Source organism: Ipomoea triloba, chromosome 10 (assembly GCF_003576645.1).
Source record: "Ipomoea triloba cultivar NCNSP0323 chromosome 10, ASM357664v1".
NCBI classification, from domain to species: Eukaryota; Viridiplantae; Streptophyta; class Magnoliopsida; order Solanales; family Convolvulaceae; genus Ipomoea; species Ipomoea triloba.
This window is the reverse complement of record NC_044925.1, coordinates 28772496-28788092: the sequence shown is the minus strand read 5'-3', so window position 1 is coordinate 28788092 and position 15597 is coordinate 28772496. Positions and strand designations below refer to the sequence as shown.

The following is a 15597-nucleotide window of genomic DNA, read 5'->3' as shown; positions in this document are numbered from 1 at the left end:
CTTCTTTTGAAAGCACACCCCTATATAATAAAAAGAAAAAGAAATACATAATTAACAACAAATTGAAATTACGGGCATTTTTTAACTGCATAATTGAGACCAAATTGAAATTTTAAAATGTTAGACGATTCAATTAGTTTAGTCAGTAACTTTTTGATTGATAACATCGAAATGATTGATATTTTTAAATAACACAATCAAAATTGAATTACATATTTAAAATTTTGGACCTTCCAATGACTAATTGTAATTTTTTAATACAGAGTATATTATGCCGTGCTTTTTAATTTTTTTTGTTTGTTTTTACCCCTAATTTGAGTAATATTGATAATGCAGTATATAAAATATTGAAATCTAAATAATATTCATAAAATTGGGTGGAGCACTCGAGTAGCAAACTTTGCCTCATCATATCATTGTTCATAAATGGAGATTTATTTAATAATATATTTAATACAAATAGTATAGTGTTCCTCGGACTCGTCTTCTTGGGAGCATAATAAAAGACCAACGCTAAAGCCGCGCTTGTCTGGCTATTCAAAGTCCACATTCAGACGACTCAGACCTCGACCCCGCCTTCTCTTCATGGCCTTCTCCATCTCCGCCACCGCACCCGCCGCTAATCTCTCGCCGCTTACGCCGCCGCTAGAGAAGCTCCTTTTCCCTTCCTTGAGATCATACTCTCTCTGCTCCAAAACCGCCCAAAAACCCCTCGTATTGGCGGCGGCGGCTTCGAAGAACCCCGTCTCCGACGTCAGATCGGACGAAACTTCTTTCGCTTCTTATTTTGATGAGGACCGCACCGACCGTCTCCGTGAAGAGTGCGGCGTTGTGGGAATCTACGGCGACCCGGAGGCCTCCCGCCTCTGCTATTTAGCTCTTCACGCTCTCCAACACCGCGGCCAGGAAGGGGCGGGCATCGTTTCCGTCCACGACAACGTTCTCCAACATATCACGGGTGTCGGCTTGGTCTCCGAGGTTTTTAACGAATCCAAACTCGACAAGCTTCCCGGTGAAATGGCCATCGGACATGTCAGGTACTCTACAGCTGGCTCATCCATGCTTAAAAATGTTCAGCCTTTTGTTGCCAGCTATAGGTTTGGCTCCGTCGGGGTGGCCCACAACGGCAACCTAGTAAACTACGAAGCCCTGCGCGCTGCTCTTGAGGAAAACGGGTCAATTTTCAATACAACCTCCGACACGGAGGTGATTCTTCACCTCATTGCGATATCAAAGGCGAGGCCTTTTATTCTTAGGATTGTCGAAGCGTGTGAGAAGCTAGAGGGGGCTTATTCTTTGGTGTTTGTGACTGAGGATAAGCTAGTCGCGGTTAGGGATCCTTTTGGGTTTAGGCCATTGGTGATGGGTAGAAGGAGCAATGGGGCGGTCGTGTTTGCCTCTGAAACCTGTGCTTTGGACTTGATTGAGGCCACATATGAGAGAGAGGTTTATCCAGGTGAAGTGGTGGTGGTGGATAAAGAAGGGTTTCAGTCCCTTTGCTTGATGACTCACCCAGAGTCTAAAGCTTGCATCTTTGAGCACATTTACTTTGCCCTTCCAAATTCAGTTGTTTTTGGTATGTCTGTGTATGAGTCTAGGCACAAATTTGGTGAAATTTTAGCTACTGAATCCCCTGTTGAATGTGATGTTGTGATAGCTGTTCCTGATTCTGGGGTTGTGGCTGCACTCGGTTTTGCTGCTAAAGCAGGGGTTCCATTTCAGCAAGGGCTAATTAGGTCACATTATGTTGGTAGAACTTTCATTGAGCCGTCACAAAAGATTAGGGATTTCGGGGTGAAGCTCAAGCTCTCACCCGTGAAGGCCGTGTTGGAGGGGAAGAGGGTTGTGGTTGTGGATGATTCGATTGTGAGGGGAACCACTTCTTCCAAGATTGTTAGGTTGCTCAAGGAAGCAGGGGCCAAGGAGGTTCATATGAGGATTGCTAGTCCTCCGATTATAGCATCTTGTTATTATGGGGTGGACACACCTAGTTCAGAGGAGCTGATATCGAATAGGATGACTGTGGAAGAAATCCGGGCGTTTATTGGATCAGATTCACTTGCATTTCTGTCATTTGATAGCTTGAAGAAACATTTAGGGAGCGACTCTCCCAACTTCTGCTACGCTTGCTTTTCTGGGAGGTACCCGGTTCTGCCAACAGGCAAGGTGAAAAGGGTTGGCGATTTCATGGATGACGGATTGAGTGGAAATATGGGGTCTATTGATGGGGGCTGGTTACACAAAACTAAGATGCTGAATGAAAATGAAGAGGCGATAGCGACACCTGAACTTTAGTTGGTTTCTACATATAGTATTATGAGTTGATAAAGTTGGAAGGCTTGGTAGATTGCTTATGCTCAAAAGGGATCAAATTCTGTCAAGATCTCACTGTTCTGAATGTGTTTGCAACTACAACGATACACTTTTACAGTATTGTTTACCTGTTCTTGAATCTTGGTATGTCTCTAGTGTTTTAAATGTTAGGGGGCTAGAGATTAACTTTTCCCAGATTGACTCGAAAAGATTATGAATTCTAAATGTGCCAAATTAAATGTCACTTTCTTATGCAGGTTCCTTCTATATCACCTCCTTTTTTGAGTATTTTTGGAATCCTTATGCAGAGACAAAGGGACAAATATGTTTTTTCCTGTGGGTGAGTGGTGACTTTGCAGCAGTAGCTACTCAGTTTCCATGCACCACTCTTAGTTGTTGCCAATACCTCATAACAATTTCATGTTATTGCCTTAGAAGGAGTCGATTTCATAGTCTGACATTACAGAATCTTCTCAGGAACAAAGAACATTCAAGGCAATGCCTAAAACAGTGAGGCACATGACAAAATGCAGTACAAAGTAAATTTAGGCATACAGATCTATGCCCCAGAACTTTGCTGGTTGATTGGTCCTATGGTTTCGGTCCACGCTCTTGATCAGCTCCATGTCTTCTTTGCTAAGTTTAAAGCCATAAACATTGAAATTCTCTTCCAGTCTTTCAACTTTTGATGACTTAGGAATCACAACAGTGTTTCTCTGGATGCCCCAGCGCAGCACAATCTGAGCCACCGTCTTTTTATATTTTTCAGCTATGCCCTTGTGCAATAGAAACAAAGATATTTACATCAGTACTGGCTCCATTTGCATGAATACAAATCTCACCCTTTTTCATAAGAGAGATTATTTACTTTAAGAACTGGATCTTCCAGGCAGGATACTGAACCAAACATTTCAGTGTTGGCCACAGAACCTCCAAGAGGTGTGTGAGCTGTAACACAGATTCCATGCTTTTGGCAGAATTTGACAAGTGAATCACGCTGGAAGTAAGGATGTGTCTCAATTTGATTCACAGCAGGCTTAACCTTTGCATAAGCTAAGCAATCCCGGGTAAGTGCATTGCCATAGTTGCTGCACATGAATTGCCATTGTTATAGTCAAAATACATAAAGGGAGTGTCTGGTAAACAGCTAACGCGTATGTTTGGTAAATAGCTGTTAACTATTAGCTGATTGGTTAGTGAGTTTGATTAATTGATAGTATTAGCTGATTGGTTAGTCTACCTGATTCCTATACTGCGAACCAGGCCCTTGGAAACTAGATCTTCCATGGCATGCCATGTTGTCTCCAATGATATAGTAGTGTCTACATCCAAAACACCATCATCCCCTTTTGCGCTTGAGGTCATACCAACTCCTGCAGGGAAATCAATAATACTTTCTCAGTTACTAGAAATCCCTCCATGCAATTACACAGGCCGGGATAATCTGATACTAGCAGAGGTGCGAAAAGGCACACATGCAATTTGCAATACAAAATGATCTTTAATTTCCTTCACCTGTATGTTTAGTGGCTACGGGGAAGTGAACAAGGTAGAGATCCAGATAATCTAGCCGCAGCTTATTCAAACTGTCCTTACAAGCCTCAAGAACATGACCATGATCTGAGTTCCAGAGCTGGAAAAAAACATCTATCATCATTACTAATCAAAATTGGCAGACAAATGTTTTGGTTTTGTTGGAGCCAACCTTAGTTGTGATAAAAAGTTCTTCCCTTTTCACAAGCCCCATCTGAAAAGCCTCTGCAAGTGCCTCCCCTACTTCTCCTTCATTCTTGTAGTGAGCTACAGAAAGCATGCAATACAAATTTTTGAATATTGCTATGCAATATCTGTTTATAATTACTTTTTCAAGCACAAAAAGTTAATACAAATTAAAGCAACAATAAACTCATGATCTTGCATGCATGCATGCAGAATACATGCATATATACACCCATTTCATTGTATATATATATATTACCAGCGCAATCGAAGTGACGGTAGCCGATTTTGATAGCGTCGATTATAAGATGCTTTATATCTCTACCTCCCATCCGCCAAACTCCCAGCCCAACTGTGGGCATTACGAAGCCAGTGTTGAGAATAATCGCCATTTCTGCAAAGCCTGACCTCTTCAATTTGCTCCCTACCTACCACTATGGCTAGCTTCTTCACAGAAATGGGTACACCCTACACTACACTGTCATTTCATTTATACTTCAAAACCAGCACTCATCATGTGCATGCATGGGTCCGCTGCACTCCAAGAGTATGTACCATATTTTGTTTGTTTATAAGTATAGGAATCCGCATGTGAAAATTGTAGCCTTTACGTTAAATCTGAACGGTTAATTTGGGTTTTCTGAAAAGAATTTAATGTATGCAGCTGATTTGACAACCTTTTTTGTTTTTGAGTTACATAGAAAAACTTGTCACTGTTTCCATTCATATCTTCAATAATTCAATTCTTTTTTACTAAACAATATAATTTAAATTCATATTTTATTTCTACCTTATTCTTTTTTAACGAAATTAAAATTCTTTTCCTCATTAATTTCTTCTTCCCAACCAAACACTCCCGCAAGATGACGAAAATTTTCACTTACTTTGCTGCGAATAAAAATGTTAGCTTGAGATTCATACTTTTCCACTACATTGTCATTTACACTTCAAAGCCGATCATGTGCATGGGTCCGCTGCACCCCGACAGTACGTACCATTTTATTTATTTATTTATTTATTTTTTTTGGGTTTATAAGTAGAGGAATCTTCGTGCGAAAATTGTAGCCTTAGGTTAAATCTGGAAGGGTTTGGATGGGTTTTCTGAAAATAATTTAATGTATGCTGCTGATTTGACAACTATAAACTTTTTGAATGACATAGAAAAGATTATAGTCACTATTTGATAGTGTCCATTAACTAAATATCATTTCATAATTTTAGTTGGCAAAAAATTATACGAAAGTAAACTAGTCAAAGTTATTAATAAATAATTGCATGGTTCATATGATAATGGACTACAAAAAAGGACTACAATCAGACGTTTTTGTCCACATTTCCGTCCAATGCATATTTTGAAAAGAAATTACACGAGAAATTCATATTTTTCCGGTGGTGAAGTGTGATTGCGCAGGGACACAAAAAAGTTAAAGAATCAAAAAGCACTTTCGGTGTGTTGTTTAGTTGTTAAACGTTGTCTTTAGAATTATTAATGCAAATACTACAGTCTCATTTAGTCATTATATATATAACCACTCTAGGTAGATTTTATGGACAAATCCAAACTATTGATCTACAAGTTCTGATGAATAGCAATAAGTAAAAAAAAATATGTAAGACCATTTTCATAAACAATACAAAATTTTATTTATTTTCAACCTTTAAATATACTATAATTGTTTGAATTTGTCCACATGTTCTTACCTAATTACGACTTATATGGCTATATATAGGGAATAGTTTTAATTTGGTGCATGAATTCTTGTTCCCTACCAATCGTCTCTAATTTTTTTACTTTCAACCAAACACCTTGTAAGTATATAAACCACGTATCTTAAACAAAAAAAAACAAAAAAAAAAAAACAAAACACTTTAAGAATACAAACCATGCACCTAAAATTTTAAAATGGCACACCTAAATATTATAACTGACGCACTTGAAATTCATATTTCTCCAGTGGTGAAGTGTGATTGCGCAGGAACACAAAAGGTAAAGAATCAAAAAACACTTTCGGTGTGTTGTTAAACGTTTTCTTTAGAATTATTACTGCAAATACTACAGTCTCATTTAGTCGTTATATATATATATATAGCCATTTCCTAGGTGAGATTTTGTGGACAAATCCAAGTTATTGATTTACAAGATTTAATTGATGGAAATCAAGTAAAAGAATAAGTAGAGTCATTTTTATAAATATTACAAACTTTTAAAATGAACAGAGTCATTCTCATAAATATTACAAAGTTTTGTTTATTTTCCACCGTTTGTACACAGGTTCTCACCTAATTATTTTCAACCGTTAGATCTACTAGATCAATGATTTGGACTAGCAACTATCACAATACACTATTGTTTACCTGTTCTTGAATCTTGGTATGTCTCTAGTGTTTTAAATGTTGGGGCTAGAGATTAACTTTTCCCAGATTGACTTGAAAAGATTATGAATTCTAAATGTGCCATGCAGTTCCTTCTATATAACCTCCTGTTTTGAGTATTTTTGGAAATCCTTATGCAGAGACAAAGGGACAAATATGTTTTTTCCTGTGTGTTTTATGGGTGAGTGGTGAATTTGCAGCAGTAGCTACTCAGTTTCCAACATACTTGTTACCTCATAACAATTTCATGTTATTGCCTAAGGAGTCAATTTCATAGTCTGAAATTACAGAATCATCTCAGGAACAAAGAACATTCAAGGCAATGCCTAAAAGAGTGAGACACATGACAAAAAGCAGTAGAAAGTAAATTTAGGCATACAGATCTATGCCCCAGAACTTTGCTGGTTGATTGGTCCTATGGTTTCGGTCCACGCTCTTGATCAGCTCCATGTCTTCTTTGCTAAGTTCAAACCCGAAAACATTGAAATTCTCTTCCAGTCTTTCAACTTTTGATGACTTAGGAATCACAACAGTGTTTCTCTGGATGCCCCAGCGCAGCACAATCTGAGCCACCGTCTTTTTATATTTCTCAGCTATGCCCTTGTGCAATAGAAACAAAGAGACATCAGTACTGGCTCCATTTGCACGAATACAAATCTCACCCTTTTTCATAAGATAAATATATGTAAGAGAGAGATTATTTACTTTAAGAACTGGATCTTCCAGGCACGATACTGAACCAAACCATTCAGTGTTGGCCACAGCACCTCCAAGAGGCGTGTGAGCTGTAACACAGATTCCATGCTTTTGACAGAATTTGACAAGTGAATCACGCTGGAAGTAAGGATGTGTCTCGATTTGATTCACAGCAGGCTTTACCTTTGAATAAGCTAAGCAATCCCGGGTAAGGAAAATGTCATAGTTGCTGCACATGAATTGCCATTGTTATGGTCAAAATACATAAAGTTTCAATATTAAAATGCAATTGTATGAAGTAAAAAGATCCCCATTAGTGTAATACTACCACCAAAATACAAAGAGAATACATGAGAAGTAGTTCCTGATGGTTACATGACTACCAATACAAAGAAAATCTAAAAGTGACGGTTTTCTGGACAACATTTTATGCAAGATTGAGCATACCAAGCAGCAACAGAAATGAATAAAACGAGTGCATCAAGCCAAATCCTTAGAAACAATGCAAATAGATTAACTTTGAAAAGTCTACCTGATTCCTATACTGCGAGCCAGGCCCTTGGAAACTAGATCTTCCATGGCATGCCATGTTGTCTCCAATGTTATAGTAGTGTCTATATCCAGAACACCATCATCGGCTATGGCACTTGAGGTCGTACCAACTCCTGCAGGGAAATCAATATATCAATACTAAATACATTCTCAGTTACTAGAAATTCCTCCATGCAATTAAACAGGGATAATCTGATACATGCAGATGTGCAAAAAGGCACACACAATCTGCAATACAAAATGATCTTTAATTTCTTTTACCTGTATGTTTAGTGGCTATGGGGAAGTGAACAAGGTAGAGATCCAGATAATCTAGCCTCAGCTTATTCAAACTGTCCTTACAAGCCTCAAGAACATGACCATGATCTGAGTTCCAGAGCTGGACAAAAACATCATAATTACTACCCAAATGTGCTAAATCAAAATTGGCATACAAATGTTTTGGTTTTCTAGGAGCCAACCTTGGTTGTGATAAAAAGTTCCTCCCTTTTCACAAGCCCCATCTTAAAAGCCTCTGCCAATGCCTCACCCACTTCCGCTTCATTCTTGTAGTCAGCTGAAAGCAAAACAAAGCACCCAGTCTCCAATTCAACCAAATCATCAAATGATATAAACCACAACTTTAAGCAATTCACTGAAACACAATCAAGAGAAAGCACACAAAGACTGGAAACAGCAAAATAGAAATCAGGAATTGAAGAAGAAGAAAAAGAAGAGTGTGATTTGTCACCAGCGCAGTCAAAGTGACGGTAGCCGATCTTGATAGCGTTGATGATGAGATCCCTTATATCTTTGCCCTCCATACGCCAAACGCCGAGGCCAACCGCCGGCATTTTGAAGCCACTGCTCAGAGTAATCGCCATTTCTTCAAAGTTCAAATCCTCACTTCTTTCCTCTTCCCAATTTACACGTCTCTGTAAGCACAAAAATCAGTGCTGCAATGCAAGATTGAAGATTTGAAGATTCTTTACTGGTTTGGGCCGGTTGAGTTTGGACTAGAGAATCAAAGTGGATCAGCTGAAGACCGCATAAATCCGCAGGGGCGCAAACTTATACTTTGTCCTCTTATGTTGGAGGGAACGAGGTCGAGGAATATGCGAATAAATCAACAGATCAAATATTTGGGCTTTGTAATTTGGACCGACAGACTGAATACCCAAACTACATAAATCTGGCCCGATCTCTAAATAGCAGAAAAGCACGGGGGATACGTGTCCGACCACGACTGAATTTATTAATAATGCTATATTTGTATCCAACATGAATTATACGTACGCCCGAACAATAGAGTGGAGAGAGATCCATCTATTATTATATCCCAAAGCTGAAGAGCTCTCTCTCTGTTCAGAGTTCAGAAGCTAAATCTCAGATCCCAAATCCGATCAAAAGATCCGAACAATGTCTTCGTCTTTCAGCGGCGATGAAACTGCTCCCTTCTTCGGCTTCCTCGGCGCCGCTGCCGCTCTCGTCTTCTCCTGTATGCATCTCTTTCACCCAATTCTTACCTCTATTTGATTTCTATACGCAATTATATGTGTGATTGATTGATTGCTTAGGTATGGGAGCAGCCTATGGAACGGCGAAGAGTGGGGTCGGAGTGGCGTCGATGGGAGTGATGAGGCCGGAGCTTGTGATGAAATCGATCGTGCCGGTGGTTATGGCTGGTGTGCTTGGTATTTACGGATTGATTATTGCTGTGATCATCAGTACTGGAATTAACCCTAAAACCAAGTCTTACTACCTATTCGATGGATATGCACATCTCTCTTCCGGTCTCGCTTGTGGCCTCGCTGGACTCTCGGCCGGAATGGCCATCGGAATCGTTGGTGATGCCGGTGTCAGGTGCTCATCATTCCGATTTTGCATATTGTTCTGTTAATTTTGTTTTATGCACTCCAAAATTTTAATCTGAATCTTACTGAGACAACATTCAAAATACATGACATTCTGAATTTCTGAGGTCTCATTCAATGATAAAACCAAGGTAGAATTATCTTATGTTCTATCTCCCTTATATTGGAAGAGATTATATACTTGAACTCATCCATATTGTTTTGTAGCAATTATGTGTAATGTAAGAGTAGCTCTATTACTTAGCTGATGTAAGATTCTTATTTTTCTTTTCTTAGTTGCACGGATTTCAGATCTAAATCTAATAATGGCAGCACTAGGGTATAAATGGTTGTGTGTCTATAAGAGTCTTGTGTAGTTAGATGCGAATTTTGCATTATATTCTTGAGAATAGTGTTGGGTATTATCAACAAAATTAACCGAGAACTCTATAATCTATATGTGTCTACCATTCCTCATAATCTAAATAGAACTATTCCTTGTAATCTAAATACATCAATGTAGTTTATGCATGGCTTCCTTGATTATCAGTTGTCAGAGAAAGAATGTTGTATTATAGGTGTGTAGCTTTCCCCTTTTTGGTCTTAAAGTTATACAAGTGTGGAAAGCTTGAACAATTATCCAGTCACCCTATTAAGAGAGGTTATTGTGGCTCCCTTCTTTGATATGCAATGTGCAGTGTAAATATCTATAATCACCTATTCTGGAGAATTAGTATGTGGTGCAATTGGCATAGTGCAGAATAAATTTACTTTCTTGCTTTTTCCAAGAGCACATCGGAAGTAGGTTCATGTTGTTTTAATTCTTGTATTGCTACTGAGATTTTCATCCATAGCTTCTAGGTCTGTTAAACCACATTTGTAGATTAAAAGGTAAGAATTGCTTGCAAAAATGTTTTGAATTGATTGCAGTAACAGTATGAACATGTTGAGGTTGAACTAGGAATTTTAGCTTGTAACAGTTTTGAAGCGGTTTTCTAACTAAGGTTATAACTTGCAGGGCTAATGCACAGCAGCCCAAGCTTTTTGTTGGAATGATCCTTATTCTCATTTTTGCTGAAGCTTTGGCCCTTTATGGTCTCATTGTCGGCATTATCCTGTCTTCTCGAGCTGGCCAGTCTAGAGCAGAGTAAAAAGGAGGCTATGATTTACGTCCTTTGAAGGCTGCACGTGTGTTAGAAAGAAGGTAGAAAGTCAATTTTTATGAAGCACGTACGAGAAGCTATTGAGGTTTGTTGTTGTTCTTCGTTCTGGCACTATTAAGAGTCATAAGGAATAAGCTTAATCATCAAGCCGGTCACTGGTCTTTTCCCTTCTTTTCCCTTTAGCGACTATTTTTGGGTTACTATCGATTATGAATTGTGTACAAACAAACCCTTTTCCCCCCCTTTTGAGCTCTGTACACCTACAATATTTATTTGATTCGAACTTTAATTTATTTCTCTCATTGCATGGTGATGTATGAACCTGTTCAGTGTTACTAGAATTATGGAGACAGAGATCCTGGTGTTAGAATAAGAGTTTAGTTTTTGTCTACTCAAAAAAGCAGCACATTTTTAGGTGATTTGATGCCGATATTGTTTCAAATATTATTATTATTACAAAGTGTTTGAATAAAGATTGAAAGGGCTCGAAACCACTTATGGGTGATTTAGGAGCCAAGTATTTGTGTGTATACACAAAAGGATAATCTACCACTTATATTCCAGCCAACATAATTTACACATGTGGATATGAAAATTAATGGAGTTGCCGCCTTTGGTGCACCTGAATGTTTTGTGGCTACATACATAACATATTTACTACGTGCATATAATATGTTAGTTGCATACACAAATTATTAACTAAAGATACATATAATATGTTAGTTGCATACACAAATTATTAACTAAAGATACATAATATATTATGTGTTTTCAGTTAACAGCTTATGTATTTGCAGTTAACAGTTTGTGTTTGTAGTTAATATGTTATGCTTCTTTAATTTATTTAAACTGTAGGTACAAAATATGTAAAAAATAGACATACACAGTTTTTTACCATAGCCTACCATGCCAATATGAACTTTGGTTTATGATATAACTATTAATAATTTGCCCCATATACTGTATAATATAGACAATGCAAGTAGTCTGTAGTCTTTGGACTATGGACTATGGTATAACAATTAAGTATATGTTAAGCCATACAATATTACATTGTTGGACTGATGCGTACTCTTATTTTGGCCCAAGTTTGGTTATTTATGGTTGGCATTATCTTCTTTTCATGAAATAAGGAGCAGCCCAGTGTTATGATAGGATTACTATGGTTCTATAAGCCTGTGATGGATATATTTGGTCCAGCATACACTTCAATAGTTCTATATAACCCTTTTAATGGAATGTATATAAGCCCCATGCCTAATATTACAAACAAAGAAATAGCCTACAAGGCCCAATGAGAGTTTTGAGTTTGCATCAATAAAATATGTAATAATTTAAAAAAAAAAAATTCCTAGGAAGGGAGACCTCGAAAATAAATAAAAGTTAAATAAGCCCTTCGATGGCATCCCGCATCCGCGGGATTCTCCATGCCTCCAAGCATCATTTGCAAGCACTGTCGTAAGACATTGTGGGAAATTTCAAAAACTTTCATACCATGTTCTACCTGAAGGGAGAAATTAATAAGAGTATCAATTACAAATGATCTTGTGGGCTAGTGACACGAAATAATTCTCTTAAATAGATCATAGCTTCGCTTCAATAGGTTGACATAGTAATTATGAACATATATTAATAGTAATCAGAAGAGACAAATTGAGTTTAAACATTTAATTATATTTTTTTTCTTATGTGATTCCTGGGCCCCCTAAAATCTTTGTGGATGTAAATTATGAGTTTGTGCACCCCAATCTAAAGCTTTTTGTATATTTTTAAGCTATTTTTTCTATACATATTTTGACTTTCGTCTTCAATCATTACTTTTAAGTCAGACTACGAATCAACCACGTTGAGCCTTGGGCTTAATATTTTAATTAATTGTTATTACATGTGGTTTAATTTCAAACACCCTACAGCATACGGACATGCCATGATGCCCTGTCGATCAATTTGTATTGGTATATAGAAGATGAGGATATAGATAAGATAAAATAACATGGCTTTGCCGTTGCATACATTTTTCTCCCCATGTGGTTCCAAACCATTTTCTATCAAGATTAGGTCACTGTCCCATAAACCAGAAAAAATTAGGTCATGCCTTAACCACTCACGACGCTATCTAATTACTTTCCAACGCCTTTATACGAAATTAGGTTAGGAAAAGGATGTTAAACACTTGAACTATATATGATCCTTCTTCACGTACATACCATGTCGTTAGCTTTTTTGTTTACGAAAGCCCCAACAACCTTGTGTTTTAACAAACATTTAGGTTTGAGTCTCACCTCAATGACTTCATTATATGAAAATAGTCATTATTGTTTATTTGTTTTTTGCATAATTAATATTGTTGTCATACTCTATTTCAGACAATAATGCCTAATTTCTTTCATGTACGATAACTCACAAGCCACGTATAAAAGGTGAATCATACTAAGAAAACCCTTTTTATGTATATAAATTTGAATTTATGCCATATGACACAACTTAACGTCTTAACTGGTCAACAAACCCAAACGAGAGGGACTTCAAACTCCTTACCTCTCTTATGGAGAAGAGTGTATGGTCACTCACGCAAACCAAGCTGGTTTAAGTGTGATTATTTGTTTAATATAATAAAACAATAGAACCGGTTTTGCTAGCCATCTAAACTTTATAATTTATATTTCAAAAGTGCTAGACTTTGGTTTCTTTTGGTTGTGGAAAAGAGAAAGCTATAAGGAATAACATTAACTAATTCCTAGTCATCATTTTGATCAATCCAGCCATCCCAGTGCCCAGAAGTGACATGCACAGGATTTGTGGCTATTACTTCATGGCTTAACTACTGTCATTATTATCTAATTCTTTTGTGTTTTATCCTAAATTAGGTTTCAATGTTAATTAATTAATTAGCTTGAAGCATGCGCTACTTGCTCTTGCTGAACATGTTTTTAATGTTGTTGCTAAACTTTACTTAAATAAACTATTAATTTCATGATTTTGATTTTAAAAAAAAAATTAAAAGAAGACGAACTTTAGACATTATAAACAATTAAATATGAAAATTAAATTAAAATTGTTCTTATAAAGTAATTACAGGTGAGCAAGGAAGCATATTTGTTTTTTAAAATTATATTTCAAAAGTTTCATCCTTTTATTTCTTTTATTTTTGAAAAGAGAAAAAGGTTTAACATTTTATAATCTCTATTATATTTTTATTCAAGTAGTATTCAAGTGCCAAGGTTATATTCGAGAGGGGTAAATTGTGGTTGTTATAATGCCACATCTTGCTATATACATAATCACTTTTTCTATTTTTTTTTTTTATATATGTGTGTGTGTCTAATTAAATTCATATTGTTACTATACAAGTACACATGATTGTGATATATGATAAATAATAATAACAAATAATAACAACAATGTTATAATAAAGCAAATAAATGTGCAGAAAAATTGAAAGTGTTGAGATAGAATATATGGAAATGGAATGGTGTGTCTTGAGAAGCTACTTTCATGGAATTAGTCTAATCATATATAGAATGGAGATCTGTTGGGGATAGGATAATCCTAGTAACCAAGAGATGTTGCCTCTTGGGGATTCTTTGGGGTATACTGTGTCTATGTCGTGTAGGCCAACCTTTTCATTTTGCTTTTGTTATTCCTAGTTGTTCAACCAAACAAGGCTTTGTATTAGGCATTTAGGTTTTTCAAGTAACTGTACTGATACCCACACAAGGAATATTCTGTTAACGTCCGGTGTGCGCCATGGAGGTCGAATTAGATTCCCAGATATCCAGTTCTTCATCATCATCATCATCATCATCAACAACAACAACAACAATAAATAAATAAATAAATAAGAGACTATTATAGGTGCGCATTGAGAGCATTTTTTTGTGTCCAAGTAACACGTATACTAATATTTTTATTTAAAAAAATTATTGTGATAATTTTTTTTTCCATCTCCTCTCTCTTCTCTTCTCTCTTTTTTATTGCAAAAATTGATAAAAATCATACACGGTTAAAGTTGTTCTTAATTAAATGGGTAACATACTAACATGTAGGTTTACATGTTTTTTTTTTTTTTTTTCAATTCCAAATAAAAAAATAATGTATGTATGTATGAATATAAACCTAGCTGAATTGCATAGATCACAAATGATTGCTATAATCAAAAGGGCTCTATCCTCGAGTACCTTCATTTAACTTTAATTTGACTGCCATGTACAGTGGTATGGTATCATTAATTGGACTGTTCTGAAATAATCTGGCCGGCTATCAAGATCACGATTCAGTGATTCACGAGGTACTTCAAACAAATTAAAAAAAAAAAAAAACTATTATTTATGATGGGAATTTTGTTAAAATTATGAGTAACGAGAATCATACTGGAAGGTTTTAATTAAAAGTGTGTTTAGTTCATTAGTTTACACATCATGCATGAGAATCAAAATTATAGTTAGTATTCAATTGATAACTTTTTAAAACATAACTATGAAATTTGATTACTCATTTAATTAAAATTTTTATTCTCTAATTAAAAATGAGCATCATCCTATCTTATTGATAATATGATTTTTAAATTTAGATTAGTGTATATATATATATATATATATATATATATATATATATATATATATATATATGTTTTGTTCACGGTGCTTTGTATTATTAAATATAAATGATATCATTTAAAAGATTGTATTAAGCCAATTAAAACAAAACTAATATTAAATATATGTGTCATTAACCGTGTGCTCAAATGGCATGTAGTGGCTCTCCCGTACGGGAGGTCACGAGATTGAGCCTTAGTGGAGGCGATACCAAATGAACAGGTACTATAATGTATTAGGGTTAGTTGTATTTAAAAAATAAATTACCTAAATCATATACACCGTTAATTTGCTACTGGAAACTACTATAAATCAATTTCAACCGGCCACGTGAATCCCAAATTTTTGAAGAAT

General features: G+C 36.2%; 4 protein-coding genes across 4 annotated transcripts; 2 read left to right on the top strand and 2 right to left on the bottom strand.

The window, feature by feature from the left end:
- Window positions 1–491: 491 nt before the first annotated feature.
- LOC116032514 (amidophosphoribosyltransferase, chloroplastic-like) lies at window positions 492–2452 on the top strand. The gene has a single exon (XM_031275108.1). It carries the CDS (start codon window positions 586–588, stop codon window positions 2293–2295), a length of 1710 nt encoding a protein of 569 aa, XP_031130968.1. The 5' UTR covers window positions 492–585; the 3' UTR covers window positions 2296–2452.
- Window positions 2453–2739: 287 nt separating this feature from the next.
- On the bottom strand, window positions 2740–4476 carry LOC116032515 (NADP-dependent D-sorbitol-6-phosphate dehydrogenase-like). Its single transcript, XM_031275110.1, has 6 exons — window positions 4292–4476; window positions 4019–4113; window positions 3829–3946; window positions 3554–3686; window positions 3182–3401; window positions 2740–3089 (listed from the first exon to the last, which is right to left on the bottom strand). The coding sequence occupies exons 1-6, from the start codon at window positions 4422–4424 to the stop codon at window positions 2859–2861; spliced, it is 930 nt and encodes a 309-aa protein (XP_031130970.1). The 5' UTR covers window positions 4425–4476; the 3' UTR covers window positions 2740–2858.
- Window positions 4477–6634: 2158 nt separating this feature from the next.
- LOC116031696 (NADP-dependent D-sorbitol-6-phosphate dehydrogenase-like) lies at window positions 6635–8628 on the bottom strand. The gene is made up of 6 exons (XM_031273956.1): window positions 8384–8628; window positions 8115–8209; window positions 7915–8032; window positions 7634–7766; window positions 7111–7330; window positions 6635–7005 (listed from the first exon to the last, which is right to left on the bottom strand). The coding sequence occupies exons 1-6, from the start codon at window positions 8514–8516 to the stop codon at window positions 6775–6777; spliced, it is 930 nt and encodes a 309-aa protein (XP_031129816.1). The 5' UTR covers window positions 8517–8628; the 3' UTR covers window positions 6635–6774.
- Window positions 8629–8922: 294 nt separating this feature from the next.
- Window positions 8923–11039, top strand: LOC116031348 (V-type proton ATPase 16 kDa proteolipid subunit-like). Its single transcript, XM_031273509.1, has 3 exons — window positions 8923–9130; window positions 9210–9495; window positions 10504–11039. The coding sequence occupies exons 1-3, from the start codon at window positions 9052–9054 to the stop codon at window positions 10634–10636; spliced, it is 498 nt and encodes a 165-aa protein (XP_031129369.1). The 5' UTR covers window positions 8923–9051; the 3' UTR covers window positions 10637–11039.
- The last annotated feature ends 4558 nt before the right edge of the window (window positions 11040–15597 follow it).